Source organism: Natrix helvetica (genome assembly GCF_964273705.1).
Source record: "Natrix helvetica genome assembly, chromosome: 4".
Classification (NCBI taxonomy): domain Eukaryota; kingdom Metazoa; phylum Chordata; class Lepidosauria; order Squamata; family Natricidae; genus Natrix; species Natrix helvetica.
Genome location: NC_138550.1, coordinates 12,523,737 through 12,544,667, shown reverse-complemented (window position 1 = coordinate 12,544,667; position 20,931 = coordinate 12,523,737). Strand labels below are relative to the sequence as shown.

General features: G+C 44.7%; 1 protein-coding gene across 4 annotated transcripts in view; it reads right to left on the bottom strand.

Moving 5' to 3' along the window:
• Positions 1-3,128: 3,128 nt before the first annotated feature.
• Positions 3,129-20,931, bottom strand: part of AMOTL1 (angiomotin like 1) — a 108,223-nt gene continuing 90,420 nt past the window's right edge. For all 4 annotated transcript variants that reach the window (XM_081950692.1, XM_081950691.1, XM_081950694.1 and 1 more), the window contains 7 exons: positions 17,302-17,447; positions 15,006-15,155; positions 12,456-12,646; positions 11,227-11,352; positions 9,578-9,804; positions 7,816-8,088; positions 3,129-6,446 (listed from right to left, as the gene is read on the bottom strand). In XM_081950692.1, the coding sequence (XP_081806818.1) occupies positions 6,337-6,446; positions 7,816-8,088; positions 9,578-9,804; positions 11,227-11,352; positions 12,456-12,646; positions 15,006-15,155; positions 17,302-17,447 (1,223 nt within the window). In that variant the 3' untranslated portion in view covers positions 3,129-6,336. The remainder of the gene's footprint in view (positions 6,447-7,815; positions 8,089-9,577; positions 9,805-11,226; positions 11,353-12,455; positions 12,647-15,005; positions 15,156-17,301; positions 17,448-20,931) is intronic.

Here is a 20,931-nt window from a genome sequence, read left to right as displayed (position 1 = left end):
TTTAAAGCAGGGGTGTCCAACCTTGGTACCGACTTGTGGACCTCAACTCTCAGAATTCCCTAGCCAGCCATGGGAGTTGAAATCCGCAAGTTGCCAAGATTGGACATGCCGTTTTAAACGATGGGAAAAACGAACTTGTCTTGGGAGTGCAGTGCATTGCCTCCATTTATCATGGATCTCCTCTTTTGGAAAATTCAAAAAAAAAAAAAAGTATTTTCTCAAAACCGTTCCTTAAAAAATGTTCCTCCGTCTCTGTTGGGAATGGAGGCCTCCACTTTCTCATGGCCATTTGGCTCCGGATTGTAAATCCCAGAGGCAGCTTCCATCTCGACCTCTGTTATCACGAAGACAGTGAAACGGACATTCCTTCAAAACTGCAGAAGAGGCCTTTCCCACCTCCCCCTTGAGAGCTTCTCACATATTTTGTTAAACAGAAGAAACAGATGTGGCAGGCTACAAAACTCCAATTAAAAACCTTCCATGCTCAAGAGTAACATTCAGAGCCCTGTTTTGATAAAAGAAAGGAAAAAAAATACTGTATTTTTCGGAGTATAAGACGCACCGGAGTATAGGATGCACCAAGATTTTGAAGCGGTAAATTAAAAAAAAAAGTTTTTGCACTCTGCAGGCTTCCCAAACTCTCTGCATGCCTCATTTTTTTTTTGTGAAAAACAGAGCATGCAGAGAGTGCGAGAAGCCTGCAAAGTGCTGCTTTTTTTGCAAAAAAAGGCATACATAGGCTTTGGGAGGCTTGTAGAATGCTGTCCAACTTTACTAAGAACAGCTCTTTTCAACAGTTCTGTATTTGACATTTCAAACAAGTGACTGTCCCGTCTCTTCTTAAAAACCTCCAATGATGAAGCAGTCACAACTTCTGTAGGCAAGCTGTTCCTCTGTTTAATTGTTCTCACTGTTAGGAAGTGTCTCCTTAATTCCAGGTTGCTTCTCTCTTTGATTAGTTTCCATCCATCGTTTCTTGTCCCGCCCTCTGATGCTTTGGAGAATAATTTGACCCCCTCTTCTTTGTAGCATCCCTCAAATATTGGAATATTGCTATCATGTCACCCCTAATTTTTCTTTTCTCTAGACTAATTCAACCCAAATCCTGCAGTTGGTCTTCATGTTTTAGTCTCCAGATCTTTGATCATCTTAGTTGCTCTTCTCTTAACTTTTTCCAAAATCTCAACATCTTTTTTGTAGTGTGGTGACCAGAATTGGTTGCAGTATTCCAGGTGTGGCTTTATTAGGGCTTTATAAAGCGGTACAAATGGTTCACATGACCTTGAATCTATGCCTCTGTTTATACAAACCAGGTATAAAATTACTACGAGCAAACATATATAAAGATAAGTGTAGTAGCTTCAACTTTGCAAACTATCCTTCATCACAATAGAAGAATATATATATAGCTTAGGGTTGATTTGTAGTCCTTGATGCTCTGAGTGAATTTCACTTAGTTATATGTTGTTGAGCAAGGAGATAATTGGTTAACAAAGTAACCCCTTGATCTGTGCCTAACCACAAACTCAAAGTTTATCCTAAACTTGGATAATTCATGATTGGCTAGTTCAGCAAGTTGTGGGGATTTGTCTATTGTCATAAAATGTGCTCGGAAGTGGACCATTAAAGTCCACTTTGAGCAGAGCATGTTATATCCACACAACAATTATGTTACGCTAACCAAGATTTAGGGTTTAATGGAACAGGATGCTTTCCACAAGCACTACCGTATTTTTAGGAGTATAAGACGCAACGGAGTATAAGACGCAGCAAGGTTTTGAAGAGGAAAATTAAAAAAAAAGTTTTTGCACTCTGCAAACCTCCCAAAAAAGGCCTGTTTTTTATTTTCTGAAAAAAGAGCATGAATAGCCCTTAGGAGGCTTGCAGAGTGCTCCACCGGGAGGGGGGCAAAAATGAGCAAAAAATGGCCCGTTTTGCACGAAAATGGCCCCGTTTCTTGTCAAAAAAAAAGGCATGCATAGCCTTTAGGAAGCTTTTAGAATGCTGCTTGGGGGCTGGGGGGACAAAAACGGACCGGTTTTCGCTCATTTCTGCCCTCCCCAGCCCCAGGAGCTCCCTGAAAGCCTCCATAAGGCTATGCATGGCCATTTTGGTGAAGGGACGGAGTTTTGTGAGGCAAAAAACGCTGTATTCAGCATATAAGATGCACCCAGATTTTCAGCCTCTTTTTTGAGGGAAAAAGGTGCGTCTTATACTCCGAAAATAATTTGCCAATCTTTGAGTTATGTCGTAGGGCAGTGATGGTGAACCTTTTTTGGCTCGCATGCCATAAGGGGGAAGGAGCGCAGTTGGGTCGTGTGCGGGCATGCCGCACCCATAAAGCAATGCGTGACACACCCCCCCCCCCAGTGTGCATGCATGCATGAGAGGCACTCCCCCCATTTTCCATGCTTTTTCCGCCCTCCCCAGGCTCCAGAGACTTTATAGGAGCCTGGGGAGGGCGAAAACAGCCTTCCCCGCCTTGCCAGAGGCCCTCTGGAGGCTTCAGGGAGTGGTATATAGCGGAAGTCAGGGGGGTGGGTTTGTGGGGGAGGTGGGGGAGGGTTAGGGTGGAGGGCGGGATAATATATATGTATGAATAAATTAGACGATGGGATTAATGAAACATTGTTATTTTAGGAGAAATTTATATTAAGAGTTATAGATGTCAAATTAGCTTAGAAAATGGGATCAATGTGCTATTATTAATCTAAGAGAAATCTATATTGTGTTTGTTGGGAGGAGAGGGGCTACAATTCGAGTAACTTACTTTAAGACGGGGGGGAGGGAAGGGGGCAAAGTATTTGGTATAATATTTGAATGTGAATTTTTGCGGGGGGGGGGTTGGGGGGGCATAACATTTGTATGAGATTTACATTGTATGGCGGGGGGGGGGTGAAAAGGGGGAAAATTTGTTTGTACAAAACTCTTTTAATAAAAAAAAAAAAGTCTGAACTCAGCTGGCCAGGGCGCGCATGGGTGTTGGCCAGCTGACAGGGCAACGCCTCGTGTGCCCTGACAAATGGCTCCGCGTGCCACCTGTGGCACGCATGCCATAGGTTTGCCATCCCAGTCGTAGGGCATCCAAAGGTGATGTACTACTTTGCATCAAAGAAATGATTTCGAAATCGCAGTTGTATACATTTATTATATACAATATTAAGGCACAAATTTAAGCAGCAGAGAACAGGAGAAAATTCTTTGGCTGGCCAGAGTCACCCATATTTTGTTATGGAAAATGAGACGCTATGTATATATACAAACACATTCAAGCTGTACAATGCTCTGCAGTAGCCAATCTGCACAACGGAAACACCGGGGGGAAATTGACATTATCTTACAATCCATTTGCCTGGAATATAACTACATAATGCTATATAAATGTCAGGCAGGATAACACCTCAGCAGCACAGACATCAGGTATTGAGCAAGCTAGAAAACATTGGTTTACAAGTATATAGCAGCCACTCTACAAATGCAATACTATATAGATAAATTATGCTCTAATCAAGGGGTCTACAACTTTGGCAACTTTAAGGCTGGAGGACTTCAACTCCCAGAATTCCCCAGCCAGCTGGCTGGGGAATTCTGGGAGTTGAAGTCCGCCAGGCTTAAAGTTGCCCAGGTTGGAGACCACTGCTCTAATAGGATGGTCTGGAATGGGGGGTGAACTTCCATCAGTTTGAGGATCACACCAGATTGGTTAAGTGAAAAGGGGGCAGGGATATTAGACGTTTGCAACTTGCCTAGAAAATCTAGCCAACTTCTCCCCATCTCCCCCCCACCCCAATGCAAAAAAAAAAAGCTCCCTAGATTTTGGCCCCGCCTTATTTTGCTTAGACTCTGGAGCCCTCATATTATTATTTTTTTGCATGCAGCCAGATTAAACAGGATTCTAATGTCCTGATTTCTTTTGGCTTGGGGAAGCCGCCCCGCAGTTTGCAACACACAAAAGGATGTTAACAATTCTCCCTTTGTTTGCAACTGGAATCTTGGATGTAAAAATGTACTGCTGGGAAGTTATAAATAGAAGCCCTGGTTTTTAGTGAAATGTGGCAAGGTATGTACATCTAAGTGTACATACATATAAATACCCTGCTTCCCTGTAAATAAGACCTCCCCAGATAATAAGCCCAGTTGGGCTTTTGAGCGCATGCGCTAAAATAAGCCCTCCCCTGAAAATAAGCCCTCCCCGAAAATATTGCAACGCAGCAGCAGCCATGAGGTGACCACGCTTGCCGCCTCCTGCACCTCAAAAGTAATAAGACCTCCCCGAAAATAAGGCCAAGTGCATATTTCGGGGGTCAAAAGAAAATAAGACCCTGTCTTATGTTCGGGGAAACACAGTATATAAAGAAGCGGCTTTTAGACTAAATTCCCTTCTAGACTGCCATGTTTTGCACCTCAGAAACAGCACTGAGCAAGCAATGCTACAAACAGCCCTGATAGTCCGTGGGGAGAAATTTACCACAGACAGTCAAAATTCGAGACCTGCTATTTATGCTTTTGGATAAAACATAACTGGGCCTCAAACACAGAGCTGCATTTTGGGCGTTTTGCCACAGAGGAAAAGGGCCTCCCTGTCCTAGATTTAGAATGTGTCCGTAACAAGAGGCAATAAGACTGTCTTTCTGGTCTACGGAGGAAAGGAAAGAGGAAAAAGAGATTTGCGTGACCTTGCTATCTACAGATACGCCGGGAAGTAGCGTCTACTACAGGGGTGTCGAACTCAATGCCCGAGGGCCGGATTTGGCCCAGGGGGTTGATTAGATCTGGCCCGCAGGGCCACCCTGGAAACAGCGAAGGACTGGCCCACAGTGCCTCTGCCAACGAAAACGGAGCTTGGGAGAGCCATGTGCAGCTTTCCTGAGCTTTGTTTTCGCTGATAAGAGGGTTGCAGGAGGCCGTCCCAGCCTAAAATGGAGCTGGCAGAGCAATTGGGCTACCACAGGTGCCTCTGACATGAGTGACCTCAAGCCTCCCCTCAAGGTCAAACACAACCCTGATGTGGCCCCTCGATGAAATTGAGTTTGACACCCCTGCTCTACTACAAGCCTTGGGAGACTTATTTTTTCCCACCTAACATCTGACAAAGAGGCAAATTCATGAGTCAGAGCAAACTCAGAACACTGCTACGTAGACTAAGGACTCTTACTGAGGTACACAGGCATACTTTTTCTTCAGAAAGAGTACAACGCAACCGACACTACACCACACAACAAGAGAATACAAAAACAGCTGCACATTTGGCCCCATCCGGAAGGGACCATCGTGTTAAACTACTTCCTACATTATATTAGGAGTCTTTCAACATTCCAGCTTATGGCAGAGACTCAAAAGATACCTTATCTAGCACCAGGTCATAAATAGATCGAACTGGCAAGTCAGCAAAGCTGATCCCAAGATGCGTTATCTTCACACGGATGCATGACCTCTGGACCGAGACCGGTCTCCCTCAGGAATTTTGCTATGAATCCAGGGAAGTGATCTCATTCGATGCTTCTGGGATTATTAACTTTAGGGCTAACTGAACTAGGCTCTGACACAGCCAGAATAAATTAAATTTGAAGGAGCTGGAGATCTTTCGGCTGATTTGTTCACCGATCGTTTAGTTTCATAATGCATAATGGCATAAGATCAGCAAGTCATGCCTCTCGTGCATGGAGCACCCGGATGTCAACTCATTCTCCTCTGCTGTCAACAGCATTCAGGGACCTCTGTAGGCCGAGAGAAGCTACAGAGATCGTGGAAAGAATGTAGGATCAACCTGTCTAAACGTTGTTCTACCAGAGATCTACGTCGGCATGTTTGACATATACAGTAGAAGCAAACCCAGATGGTTTGAGGGATCAAAAAGGAAAAGCAGGAAGAAGGTAGCAGCTAAAAGTTTGATATTTGGAAGTCCTGCTCCCTCACCCAAGAATTGCAAATACAATTCGAAAGAATTCCATGTGGGCAACGTACCACCCAATTATGTTACAGGTTAGGCAGTTTGGAGAAAAGTTCCTGGCACATCAAACACCTCCTCCATAGAAACATTCTCGGATTCCTATAATGTCTTGCCTTTTCCCACCCACCCCCAAATCCACAGCATGGTTAACTGTACATAGCGGACATCCCAAATGTTCACTCTCCAACATTCTGAGTCTTCTGCTCTCTTCAACTCTCGGATTCACCTGGAGTTTTCCTTCTAGGTTCGAACTTCCTTGGTCCAACTTTGTGGTGTCCTCCAGAGTTTTGAATTCAAGCACAGCAATGAAAACAACACCTCCCCTCTCTCCAGAGTGAAGAGGTGCTTTCCCCCCCTTCCCCCAAAGCAGCAAAAGCTCCACGGCTTCAAATAAGGACTTCCATCATATCTGGATCTGGAAATTCAGGCTTGTGAAGCAGGTGGCTAACTCTGCTTCTGCTGCTGTCCAGGAGCTTCCCACAGCTGGAAAAGATTTCTAGGGGGGGGGGGGAAATGTAGAGAAAAGGTCAAATCTTAGGCGGTGAAATCAAGTGGTGAAATCTAAAAATGTTTCCTACCGTTTCTGTGGGCGTGGCTTGGTGGGAGTCATGTGACTGGGTGGGCATGGCTATGTAGTCACGTGACTGGGGAGGTCAAAAGACAGAAATTCACTTTAACAATGGAGCAGGGAGTTGGACTAGATGACCTCCAGGTCCCACAGCCCTGGATTGCTGTGCTCTTTCAGGGTATCCTCTGAAGCTGCGCCAAGGGCCAGGTTTGTGGTCCTTTCTCCCTCTCCGTTTTCCCTCCCTCCCTCCCTTTCTCTTTCTCCCTTCCTTTCTCTTTCTCCCTTCCCTCCTTTTTTCTCCCCTCCTTTTCTTTCTTTCTTTTTCTTTCTTTCTTTCTTTCTTTCTTTCTTTCTTTCCTTCTTTCTTTCTTTCTTTCTTTCTTTCGCAGGACCCACCCCCACCTCCCGTTTTTGGCGTAGCAGGCCTCAGGAAACCTCCTGGGAGCAAAATTGGACCCCAAATGCTAAAAAAAAAGTTTTTAAAAAAGGTTCCTACCATTGCACAGCACAGTTGATCGTCTGAACTTTTTTTTTACTTTGTTAAGCATTTTTTTTACTATCGGTTCGGGCTTGGTTTGGTTTGGTTTGGTTTATTTGGATTTATATGCCGCCCTTCTCCAAAAGGACTCAGGGCGGCGTACAACATTTAAAAACACACATCCCAAAAGTTAAAAAAGATTAAATCCATATCCAAAAAAACAAACCGAATTTTTTAAAAAAACAATACATTTAAAATAAGTTAAAATTAAAATTAACAGGCCAGGCCGGCTTGCTGGAAAAGCCAACTTTTTAGGGCGCGTCGGAAGGACCGGAGGTCAGGGATTATGCGAAGCTCCGGGGGGAGCTCATTCCAGAGGGAAGGCGCTCCCACAGAGAAGGCTCTCCCCCTGGGGGTCACCAGCCGACACTGCCTGGCCGACGGCACCCTGAGGAGCAAACCGGCCTGAACCGGTAGCATTTCCCCCGAGTCCCTGCGGGGAGAGGGGGCGGTTTATAAATTTAATAAACTCAAACTCAATTTCACCCCTGGTCTTAGGGCCAAACGGCATGTTCAGTATAGAAGCCAATCTATAGTGACTTCCCCCCCCTGCTTTGGGACGCATCTCAAACACACAATTCACATGACATTCTTTGCGGATTTCCACTGCATTGGGGAGGTCTTATTTTCAGGGAAACAGAGTAACCTGCATTTTGCTTTTCCTGGAAAGAGATTTTCAAAACTCTGGATTCTACAAATCGCAAGTTTAGAGATCCTGCCAGTCACTTCCTTGGGATCAATGCGATTGGAACTACTCACCCGGTTTCTCCCCAGCATTTTTGCCTGCCATGTGCCTCAGGGCTGGACTGCTGCCAGAACAGTGACTCAGTTTCCCTCTACCCGGAAAAGACGCTGCTGTGGGCCAGAAAAGCTCCGTGCCTTTGTCTGTTTGAGTGCTGTTGTCTTTGCTGTCCATTTTAGCATGGCAGATGGTGTCTGGCCATGAAGACAATGCAGAGGACAAAGAAGGAGTTGGAAGGGTCAACGAAGGGATGGATGACTGTTCAGAGGTGTCTTTCCCTAACAGCAAACCTACAAGAAAATAACAACATGGACACCAAGATGATTTTCATTGTATTTCTGCCATGGCTTCCTCCAAGAGCGCACAGGTTAAAGTTTGCAACGTCTGATGCAAAGAAGCTACATTCTGTACAGAATGGTCACAACAGCTACACAAAACTCTAAGCTAAAATCCCTGGGGAGTCTGACCAATAACAGACGATATTACAAACAAGAGTGACTATCGAAGCCAAGATCTAGTCTGCCATAGAAACTGAACTGTCTAAACCTGGATTCCTGGCTTGCCTCTGTTCTCACACACTTGAATTTGGAGCTTGGGACTTTAGTTGGCTTCCCTATCTTGGCTTGTTACTGGAGTGGTAATCCAGGATAGAAATATATTGTTAAGCTTCCTGGAGATGACACTCTACTGATTATTCTAACAAACATCCATTGAAAAAAGGAACAAAATGGGAATTAAATGTCTATGGAGATTCTCAGTCATCCCACTCAGGGTTGTCCCAAAGGTCCTTTTTTTTCCAAGAGGTAACCGGACTTTCTGGTTTTTCTTTGAAGACGTTTCGCTTCTCATCCAAGAAGCTTCTTCGGCATTTTGTAATTAAGTTATAGAGTATTATAAAAGACAAAAGTAAATAGAAGAGCAGTGAGTGGGGAGGGAAAAGGGGGGAAGTAAAGTGAGGAAAGATGGGGGGGGGAGAAAAAGGAGCACTTGACACTTCGATTCCTACCATGGAGGAAAGGTTGCAGAAGTTGATGGAGTTGGAGGAAATGGCAAAACTTGCTACTCTGATTAAAGAGAAGAACATACCGTATTTTTCGGAGTATAAGAAGCACCGGAGTATAAAACGCACCAAGGTTTTGAAGTGGCAAATAAAATTTTTTAAAAAAAAGGGTTTTGCACTCTGCAAGCCGTTTTTGGGGAGGTCTGCAGAGTGCAAAAACGTTTTTTTTAAAAATTTGCCTCTTCAAAATCTTGGTGCGTCTTATACTCCGGTGCATCTTATTCTTCGAAAAATACAGTAGGTTGCCCATCATCCATTACTGTCTCGGTTAACATATATTTCTCACAACCAATCCCAGTTAAATATGCTGATGTTTCTGAAAGGTGCTGGCTCCTTCTAAAAGGAACGGCTGGGAAGGAGACAGATCAACTTTTCCGACCACATTATACTCACGGCAGTGTTTGCAAACTGGCTGAAATGATGTGACAGGGTTGAAGGTTCACATACATTTTGGCTGTTGTGGGAACAAAGCTAATGGAATGCTTCCAGCAGCAATGTATGAAGAAGGGAAAACTGCCCATATGGAAGAAGTAAGTAAAACCCTAGGGAAGTATTGGCTTTGTAGCAAGAGATGATAAGAAGTGCCAAAGTCCAGATATAAAGAGATCTGAGACTTAAAGAAGTGTGGAGACAACAGAGTCCAAAAGCTAAAAAAAATGTGGATCATGATAACTTGAAAAACAATTGCCCCTTCATATCACATATGAACTGAAGCTCACCAATGCTTTCTTTCCAGGACTTCTCTTCTTTCTTCTCCTCAACGCCCTGGGTGTGGTTAAGGGAGGTCTGACGGGAGTGTGTTCCCGTAGTTGCGGCTATCGACGGCACTGACTGAGCGGGCCGCAAACTTGCAGAATCTCCTCTGCTGGTATCTTTCCTGGATCGCTGCTGAAGGACCTTGATCATGGCATCTTTCTCGATGATTTTTGCATACAGATTCTTTATTCTAGCGACAGCAATAATTTATTACACTGGTCAACGCGGAGGTAATAATATTATTGGAGTAAGACGTAAAAGAGGGTCACTGGACCAAACCACCTTTCTCAGTCAATGTTCAGATGTTGTATCCTTCTGATCTCAGTTACGGTTTCATTTACCGTAATCCTTAGCTGATAACTTAGCATTAATACAAGGAAAGTTTGGACTGGAGGTTTTTGCTTGGTGTCCCCAGGATGCAAGAAATGATGCTTCAGGATCTCCCAGGTAGAGACTCTTCTGGGGGTGGGATGCTACGGGTTTGCCCAGGTTCGGGAGAAACCGTAGCTAACATTATGGCCGGTTCGGAGAACCTCCAAATCCCAACCCTGGCTGGCCCCACCCATCCCACCCCACATCTCCCACCCCGCCCCTCCCCTCCCAGGAGCATCCATGCGGGGCCTTTTTGGATGCCAGGTAAGTGCAGGGCCCGCGTGGAGGCTCGGGGAGGGCGGAAAACAGCCCTCCCGGAAGGCCACCAGAGCCCAGGGAGCCAATTTCCGCCCTCCCAGAGGTTCGAGGAAAGCCTCTGGAACAGTGGTGAAATTCAATTTTTTTTACTACCGGTTCTGTGGGCGTGGTTTGGTGGGCATGATGTGGCTTGGTGGGCGTGGCTTGGTGGGCATGGCAGGGGAATGATACTGCAAAATCTCCATTCCTTCCCCACTCTGAGGCCAGCCAGAAGTGGCATTTGCTGGTTCTCCAAACTACTCAAAATTTCTGCTACCGGTTCTCCAGAACCTGTCAGAACCTGCTGGATTTCACCCCTGCTCTGGAGCCTGGGGAAGGCGAAAACGCCCCTGCCCCCCACCATGGTGCAGGAGGCTGACTAGGCCATGCCCACCGTGGCCACGCCCACCCAGCAACCGGGCAGAGAACCCGTTGCTGAAATTTTTGAAGCCCACCCCTGGATCGTTCATGAAGCCAGCCCTGCCCGCCAATAACCACAAGAGGACATTTAGTCAAAGTATAGACAGAACAGTGGTGGGTTTCCAAATTTTTTACTACCGGTTCGCTCTTTCTCTCTTCTCTCTCTCTCTCTCTCTCTCTCTCTCTCTCTCTCTCTCTCTCTCTCTCTCTCTCTCTCTCTCTCTCTCTCAATGCTCCTGCACAAGCGTCCAGGCAGGTGGGCGAATCCTCTTGCCACTGCTACTACCGGATCACCTGATCCAGGCCGAACCGGGAGGAACCCACCTCTGAGACAGAGGGACCCTTTCCAATGCTCTTGGCAACCAACAGGTTTCCTAACATGAATGCAACATGTTCAGGATCTGGTTCCTAAGTGGTTTAGGGCCCCAAAAAGCTGAACATTCTTATTAAGCACAGCAAGGAGCCTCAGCACTGCCTATCCTCATTCAAATCCCATGGCAGCTGTTTCACAGCTGTTCCTTACGTGTATTCCATGTCTTGACACTTCTGGTTGTTTTGCATCTTCTCCTGTTCTTCCTGCCATATGCGGACTTCCAGGGAGCTCTCGCTGTAGCTGCCACTGCGGGAGTGGCTGGGGGCCAAAGTATCTCTGGCAATAGAAAAGAACACCAAAAACTTTCAACTGACTTGATCAAAATACCAGAACCTTCCTTTCATCGATCCAGTTATCTGCTTCTCTACTCGAGAAATGTCTAATGAACAACAGCTTTCTTGTCTCTCATAACAGAATGCCTTTCGTACTTTTTCTATGTGGTTCTTTTGCCAAAGAGACCACGGGCCACGTCTAGCTGCCTCTGGATGCTCAGTGGGTACTTACTCATTAAGGGTTAGGACTTCCTTTGCCATTGGCATCCTGGGGTGGCAACGCAATGCCCAGGTGTGTCATGACATCCTAATGGCCTCCACCTACTACCAAAAAGTGGAAGGAAGAAAGGAGAAAGAGGAGAGGAGAGTGGAAGGAAGGAGAAAGGGGAGAGGAGACGGAAGGAAGGAGAACAAAGGGGGAAGGGAGGGGAGAAGGAAGGAAGGGAGAAAGGGGAGGGGAGAAGGAAGGAAAGAGAAAGGGGAAGGGGAGGGAAGGGAAGGGAGAAGAGAAGGAAGAAAGGAGAAAGAGGAGAGGAGAGTGGAAGGAAGGAGAAAGGGGAGAGGAGACGGAAGGAAGGAGAACAAAGGGGGAAGGGAGGGGAGAAGGAAGGAAGGGAGAAAGGGGAGGGGAGAAGGAAGGAAAGAGGGAGGGAGGAAGGAAGGAAAGAGAAAGGGGAAGGGGAAGGGAGAAGAGAAGGAAGGAAGGAGAAAGAGGAGCGGAGAGTGGAAGGAAGGAGAAAGGGGAGAGGAGAAGGAAGGAAAGAGAACAAAGGGGGAAGGGAGGGGAGAAGGAAGGAAGGAAGGAAGGAAGGAAGGAAGGAAGGAAGGAAGGAAGGAAGGAAGGAAGGAAGGAAGGGGATGTGTGCACTTACAAAATCTCTATAATCCCAAGAGATAACTAAATCTCTCAATGTCTCACAAGAGGTCTATGGTGAGCTTTAAAAAGACCTCAAAAGCTCACAGGTTTCACCCAACATCCATGGAAGATTGACAAGCCTATCATTCAAACCTCTCTATAAATGTGAAAGAAAGAAAGAAAGAAAGAAAGAAAGAAAGAAAGAAAGAAAGAAAGAAAGAAAGAAATGAAATGAAATCAAGACATCCTACTTTTCTGGGGCAGCCGTGGCTGCCGCATTCATGGCAAAGTGCCGGATGGTGCTCTCTTCGAGGTACTTCTGCTCCCACTTGGTCATGTCAGCTTCTAAAGCCAGGATTCTCTCATCCTTCTCCCGCACTAACTCCATTAAGGCTGGGACGTTGTACTCAGGCACAGGGGCTGCTTGGTAATTCCCTTGTTTCTGAAAGAAAGGAAGATGCTCTTAAAACCAGTGTTAGCATAAACTTAACAGGCAAGTAATCTGAGGGACTGTCTCTTGCCGGTCACAACCACCGTCTTCTACACCGAAAAAGAGGCGGTACTTGTTTTGATTGCACATGTCTGGCCTTCAACACGGATGAAGACTTTAGGGCTACGCCTATTTTCAATGGGCAAAAGTCCACTGCCACGTCTATTCCACAGCACCTTGTGTCTTTCTGTTGATAAAAACGTATTGTGCTGGTCGCTGGCTTTCAAGAAAACATCCTGTACTTCTAGAAATGTAATCTAGAAGAGTAAACTGGTACAACCTTAAATGCTTGCCCAAAGTGTTGGATTCCTGAAAACAACTGTTGCATTTTCAAAGTGCGCATGAGAATACTGGATTGTCCAAATGTCCCTTGGAACTTGTTAAAATATTCATGACTTGGAGAGACATGGGAACAAGGTCAGCCAATGAATAGGCATAACAATTAAGTCAGCCAATAAGAGCTTAAACAGATCTGAGTCTGTGCAGAGAATTGAAACAGAAACTTAAGCAGTCTGCTGTTCTGAGAAGTAAACAAGCAGCTTGTCTGGGCTTGTCTGCTGAAATGAAGCTAACTGCTTGTGTTTGCCTGTAACTCTCCTGCCTTGTGTTTACTTGGAAGAACCGCCTGTTGGTGTTGTACATTTATTCATCTATTCTTATGTACATAAAGAAGTTAATGAATCCTGCTGCATCAGTTTTCTGTGTGTGCTTTCTGGATTTGATTTTTCTGCAGCAAACTCTGACAGAACTTCAATTGGGTTTTATGCAGATGCAAAGATATCAATGAGCGTGGTAAAGCTATTGCTACATGCCGCCAGTTTAATTCATTTATTGTGGGTGCCTTTAAAACATTTGCCACAGCAGATGGCAGTGCCTAGTTGGCCTTGGTTGATCCCAGAAATTAAGCAGGGTTGGCCTTGGTTAGTAATGAGATGGGAAGCGAACTAAAATTCTAGGGAAATCTAAAAGAAAACAATCATTACTCATTTCCACATCACTACCAAGAAAACAGACACCCAAAATTTAATACAGGTAGTTCTCGAGGCACCATAATGCTGCCTCAAACCGCCTGAGCCAACCCAGGCTGCACTCTCCACCCTGCTAAGTCCAAAACCTTTGGGGCCTACGCCCTCCATTACACCACAGTCAGTTAAGTGAACTTTGAAAAAGCTTTTTGCCTTCAGGAAGGCAAAGCAGCCAATCCACCACACAGCCTTCCTTTACAGAGGTTGCATGGTGCTGTCCCAGAAGCGAGTACCATTTTGGAAGCAGAATTGTGTCCATTTCCAAAATGGCATCCTCTTCCAGGAGAGCGCAACATGGCCTCCACATAGGAAGGCTGAATGGAGGTGAGCCAGTTCTCCTTCCCGAAGTTCTTTTTAGGAAAAGGTAAGTCGATTGAGGTTTGATAGGGGTGTTGTAGCCCGCCAGCGGCCAGCAGAGCTGACAGCAGATTCAGATACTGAGGAGGTTGGGGAGGAACATGGGCCAGTCGTGGAATCTGGAGAAGGCTCTGATGAGGGCTCTGTGTCGGAGGCAGAGAGGGGCCAGAGCCGTCTGCCAGTTATCAGCTGCCTTCAGAGTCAGACATCAGTCAGGCAGAAGAACAGGTGGAGCCTGTTCCCAGTGTGCACATGCGCAGAGTTGCCAGATGAAGGGAACAACTAAAGAACAGGGGTCAACTTGGGAGTAAGGCCACAGGTGGACGATGAATATCCCCTCCCAGAGGAAATAAAAGAGGAGCGAAAGGGGAGTGGAGTTTGCAGGAGAAAATTAGTTTGCTTAATTGGTTAGTGATTCTCCAAAAATCTTTGCCAAGTTTTGCAGATGGCAGCTCTCCAAGCCAGATAAGGTCTGTGACCGTAAATCCTCCCTTGAAAGACTCTGCTGGATGTGAATGAGCAGAATTCACAGGAAATTAATAAAAGGGGTTTTTGTTGGGACAAGGAGTTTGCTTCATGCTCTTAGGAAGCCTCGGTCAGAGCAAGGGGGAACAAGGTTGTGGGACCCAGTAGGGCAGAAAGCAAGACCTATGGGGACCCAGCCGTGGGGGGGGGGGGATGCCCAAGACACCCAGCAGGGCAGGATGAGGGAGGAAAGATAGCAGGGAGATGCTGCAGCATACCATGGTCGATTGTAAGAGCGAGCGGATTGGCAAGCACCCAAATATTGTTCATATGAGCAGGTGGTGCTACAGCAGCCATAATTTGGAGTACGGTACTATTACAAACACAAAGTCAATTCTGAGGTTTGATCTGACAGCACCTTAAATCACTCCAAGGGAACCAAAGTTCCACCTTCAATTTCTCACCTGTTTCAGCCTCAGGGATTCCAACTCTCTTTCCAGCCGGGTACGCAATCGATGCTCCATCTGCTCTCGCTTCTCATAGGCTGCCTGAAGTTGGGTCAAGGCCTGCTGGAGCTTCTCTACCTTCTCGACATGCGCTTGCTTCTTCCGCAGCTGAAGGCAGAACCACAGAACCTCAGGGATGGGAAGTCATTTTTGTCTGACCTCCGATTCAATACAAGAAGCGCACCTCAATATCCCCAACGGGAATAATTCTGTCTCTAAGGAAATGCCTCCAACTACCGAGAACTTGTTCCCTTCAAAGCAGAGGACTCTCTGGCCAACCCGCAGGTCAGAGCAATCCAGAGTGAGGAAATGAGAGCAGCAGAAGAAGAAAAAATTACCGGGAAAAATATACAAGACTGAGAACAGTGATTGTAGGTTTATACAAGACTGCAGGTGTATGCAGGAAAAAGAGTGAAAGAGTTGTCTTTTGGTTCAAAATAGCTTGGAAATGGTTCACCCCATGTAAATCACAATATGGCTTGTCTATTGTTCACTAGGTGATAACCCGGCATTGCCCGGGTATTTATTTATCCTAATCCATACATTTGTCCTCAAAAATAATCCTGGACCAAATATAATTTCTAATGTTGGATTTTCCCCCTTACCAAAGAGAGCCCCCTTGTGAAGTACTGTGAAGCCATTAACATGGCAACTCCACTGCACTGTACAGTAGAAGCCATTTTACAGCAGTATGCTAGAAGCCATTTTAAGGCACAACAGGCTGTATCTTAACAGAACACACATCCCGAGGGATTTAGGGGTGTCTTACCCCCACAGTATTTTTTTTCCAGAGAGTAAGTCATCTGTGTACCAAGTTTGGTTGAAATTGCTCAAGGCATTCCAGAGTTATGCTGGAACAAACACAAGCACACACACACACACACAGATTGATTCAGCATTTTCAAGTCACCAAGACTCATTTAAATCAGGGCCTTTCTGGAATAGCAACAGCAACTCATTCGGTTCTGAATTCTAGTCTCTGTACATTCATGAAAAGGGAGGGTTTAGGTTTATTGGACTTATATGCCGCCCTTCTCCCAAAGGACTCAGGGTGGTGTACAACATAAAAACACATATTACAAAAGTTAAAAGAAAGATTAAATAGAATATCCAAAAAACCCAACAGACATTTGCAATGAGATTTAGAAATTAAATTAACAATGAACAATTAAAATCAATAATTTATTTTATTCAGGGAAAGTCTGGTGCTCCTTTCTAACTTGTGACTGTAACTTAAATCTCTCAATCTTTGTGAAAGCTCCCCCTTGATCTCCTGCTCCAGCCCAGAAGCAAATTAAAATGATTGTTGTATGTCATTTCTGAAATAATGGAAACCTAGATAAGGGTATTTCCCTTTCTAATTGTAAAGCATCTTTGGATGTAGTTGTCATTGTCAGTTACACAGCTGCTGGGTTAAACTCTGAACATAGTTTATGGATTAGCTGGCCGGTTTTCCGTTCAGCAAATCATGTGTTATAGTATGAAATCCCAAGAGAGCCTTTTCTGTCTTGAGCCTAATCTTTGCCTCATCACATGTAAGTTGACATCTTCTGGCCTTCAGGAAGAACCTGAAGACTTGGTTAAACCATCTTGCTTGGGGATCTAGCAGTGTGGTGTGAAGCTTACACTGTACTGCTGATAAATTGGATTTGACTCTCACAGATTTTTTAAAATGGTTTTAATAGATGTTATTGGTTTTAATATATTTTAATGATATATTTTTGGGGGGTATGATTTGGGTTATTTCTGTATTGGTTTAATACGATTTGGAAATTACCCAGAAGATGCTCTTCATAGTTTCCGGGTTGTAGATACCTGGCCTCCTTTTATGTTTTGGGTTACTCTAGCTACAATCATAAACACCGAGGACGTACGCTTGCAGATTGGAAGATGTGACTAAGCCCAATGGGATAGTCTTAAAAAAGATCGTGCACAGTCCAATTACTGAATCTCAAAACGAACAAACACCGAAAGAGGCAGAAAAAGGCAACCTGAAGGACAATCAAAACAACGAAGGAATTTGAGACAGGATTTTGAGAAGCACGATTAAAGCATCTGAGACTCTTGTAGTCAAAATATCCCAGACAGCACAGAAGTGTTGCTGTGTCCTAAGACAAAAATCTCCTTTAATGCTGATGTTTGGGTTGGAAGCCAACCCCATCATCCTGAGCACCAACAGGAGAATTTTCCACCCGCACCAATCCCAGGAAAAGAAAACAAGTGCCTGCTTATGAGAGATAATTTAACCTCTCACCTCTGCTTCTAGCTTGATGACTTTGGCTTGAGCGCTGTTCAGAGCCTGGTCAAGGATCTCAATGTGCCTTCGATGCTCCTCATTGGTCAGGCGCAAGGACGTCAAGTCCATTTCTAGCTTCTCCTTCTCCTTCAAGTACTCTTTGTCTAGAAGGGCGACAAGATCAAGGCCAAATCCTTCAGGGAAAAAAAATCCCCTAAGATTCTAGATTTGCAGTACCCAAATTAGTATCCAGGACACTTGAGGTATTCACAGAGAGTTCTCCTAGTTTGCACACTCCATGTTGCAAAGCATTGTCTTTATTTCTAATTATGGCCCTGGGCTCCAAATATAAACTTTCTAACAGAATATAGGTGATCTACAACACACAACACTTCAGCAGTTAGAACAATTAATCAGTGGAACCACTTGCCTCCAGAAGTTGTGAATGCTCCAACACTGGAAGTTTTTAAGAAGATGTTGGATAACCATTTGTCTGAAGTGGTGTAGGGTTTCTTGCCTAAGCAAGGGGTTGGACTAGAAGGCCTCCAAGGTCCCTTCCAACTCTATTATTCTATTCTATTCTGCTCTGCTTTGCTCTGCTCTATTTATTTAGTGACCATTTGAAGTTACAAGGGCACACTGAAAAAAGTGATTTATGACAGTTTTTCATGCAAGATGAGTAGCCGTTTTATGAAAAATGAAAATTCAAGGTGCCTCCATATTGTTTTTGGCTTCGCGCAGAAGAATTTTTTTGTTACTGCTCGTGTGCATCAAACGCACGCACAAAGCATGTCCCTGAGTGAAATAGCAGTAACAGAAGCCAGAATCCACCCCGATACACTCACATATACAGTACATATATGCAGAAATCCAGAAGGGGCTGGTTGCTTACCACATGTGAGCCCTCACTAGTCCTAACATGAAATTTTAATAACGACATGAAAACATAAAAGAGCGATAATTTCAATATTTTAATTGTTTTTTTTAATAGCAAGTTATTAAGGATGAGCAGCCATTTGTCTGAAACGGTAAAGGGTTTCCTGCCTAGGCAGGGGGTTGGACTAGAAGACCTCCAAGGTCCCTTCCAACTCTGCTATTGTATTGTACTGCATTGAGCTGGGATACCAGACAAAATGGAGGTGTGTAAGAGCACATTTCTACATCTGCACACCCAGGCTGCACCAGATTCAGTCCACACTGGTGGGAAAACTACTTTAGACAAAGCTTGTAAGTAGACTTGAAATAACATTATCTGCCGTTGATTCCAGCGAGGCCTCTCTAATATCAACATCAGCTGGGGGGGTGGGGTTGGGAGGCACTGCTGTGCTTTATTTAGCTTTGCCCCATTCATGTGAACTTGGCACTGAGTCATCGGATGGGAAAGAATTCACTGAACTTCAGCTGCAGCCAAGCATCCCCAAATAGTTCAGATGCCCCAGCATGAGCTCTGTTTCATTGCAGGAGGGACATCTTCTGCCTGTTCATTCTCCAGGAAACACTTATGTGCAGTCCTCGAGATTCTGATAAAGAATCTTCAGGGAAGTTAAAGGTAAAGGTTCCCCTCGCACATATGTGCTAGTCGTTCCTGATTCTAGGGGGTGGTGCTCATCTCCATTTCTAAGCCGAAGAGCCAGCGCTGTCTGAAGACGTCTCCATGGTCATGTGGCCAGCATCACTCAATGCCGAAGGTGCACAGGAACGCTGTTACCTTCCCACCAAAGGTGGTTCCTATTTTTCTACTTGCATTTTTTATGTGCTTTCGAACTGCTAGGTTGGCAGAAACTGGAACAAGTAACGGCAGCTCAGTCTGTTACGCGGCGCTAGGGATTCGAACCGCTGAACTGCTGACCTTTCTGATCAACAAGCTCAGTGTCTTAGCCGCTGAGCCACCACATCCCTCTTTTCTGAACTTGGTGGCCTGCAAAATATGTCAGACTTCACAATCACAGAATAGGTTGGGTGGAAGGTCACAAGACCTCTAATCAAATGTCCCACTTAGTGCAGAATCTTTATATAGTATTTCAAACAGATGGTAATTCAGCTTCTGATTGAAGATGCCCACGGAAGAGGAACATAGTACTTTATGGGGCAACATATTCCGCTTCTTAGCAGGTCTTAACCAGGGGTGAAATGCTCTGAAGTCTGCTACTGGTTTGTTTCGCGTGCACGTGCATGCCGTTCGCCTGAACCAGTAGTAAAAAATGCCACCGGTTTGGACGACCTGGTCCGAACCAGTAGCATTTGACCCCTCGTCTTAACTATCAGGAAATTCCTCCTGTTATTTGACCCAAGTCTACTTCTCTCTAGTTTCAACCTATTTGTTTTGATCCAACCCCAGAACCCAAAACAAGCCAACTTCCAACTTTATATGACAACCAATAGGATATCTGAAGATTGCTAATCAATCTCATCTCAATCTTCTAACATATCCAGGACCTTTAGCTCAGTGTTTCTCAATCTTGGCAACTTGAAGATTTGTGGACTTCAGCTCCCGAAATTCCAAAGTTGGCTAGGGAATTCTGGGAGTTGAAGTCCACACACCTTCAAGTTACCAAGGCTGAGAAACACTGCTTTAGCTGTTCTTCATCAGACCTGGTTCCCAACCACTATCTCCCAATCACTATCATCCAAACTCACTCCAACTAATCAATGCCATTTTTAAACTGTCCCAGAACTGCACTCAAAGTATTCTAAGTGGATCCTTGCCAAACAAGAATAAGCTGGCACAAATATTTTCAATATTTGCATACAATGCATATGCAAAACTAAATCAATTTTATTGCAAAGCATATGTTTTACGTCCTCTAACATAAAAAGGAGGGGGGGGAAACAAAACTAAACTGAATTCGATTTAGGCTCACTGTTATCAGATATCTTAAACATTCTGCTCAAAATAGAAACCCATAAATACAAGCCTTAAGGGAAGGGAGTGTTGAGAAAATTCCCCCGGGCCCCACTCATTTTTCTTTCTTGCTTCCAGCCTCCTCTGAACCAACCACAAACTAGTTACTCTGAACTATATGCTGTTGCACTCTCACATAGTATATTAAAGACAATTGTGCACATCACCTTTATTATTTTATATTTGCCTTGTAAACTTTGGTTTTCCTCTTTGCTTCAATTTCAAACCTATTTGTTTGCTGTTCATTCAATTGTGCTCAATTTAAATCTATATGTATAAAAGCCAACTACCACTCACTCATCACGAAATCTCCAGAACGGTAATGCCTTCAAACTTGAAATCTGGCACGTATATTCCTCTTGGCTTCTAGGTGCTCGCTAAGAAAGGATTTTTCGAAATGACCATCATATCATCAGTATTTCTTATATAGTATTATATTAATACGCATCGATGCTAAGGAGTTAGACGTTCTACTCCCCCTCCCCACCTGAAAGGAACTCTGTTCCAACTGCCAGTTGCCTTATATGGGCGTGGCCAGCGCGTGAGTCATTCAGCTTGTGACCTGACCTGATCACATGGTTTTGTAGCGAAGCACGAGTATCCAACTAGTTCAGTATTATTTTGTCTTACAATTTTTCCAACCTTAATTGTAAGTGAAGGTTTACTGTGATCTGCTTTGCATATCTTTTTACTGTAAAAAGCAGTAAATAAATGTGCTTAAGCCTAAGTGCTCTCCTTAAGTTCAA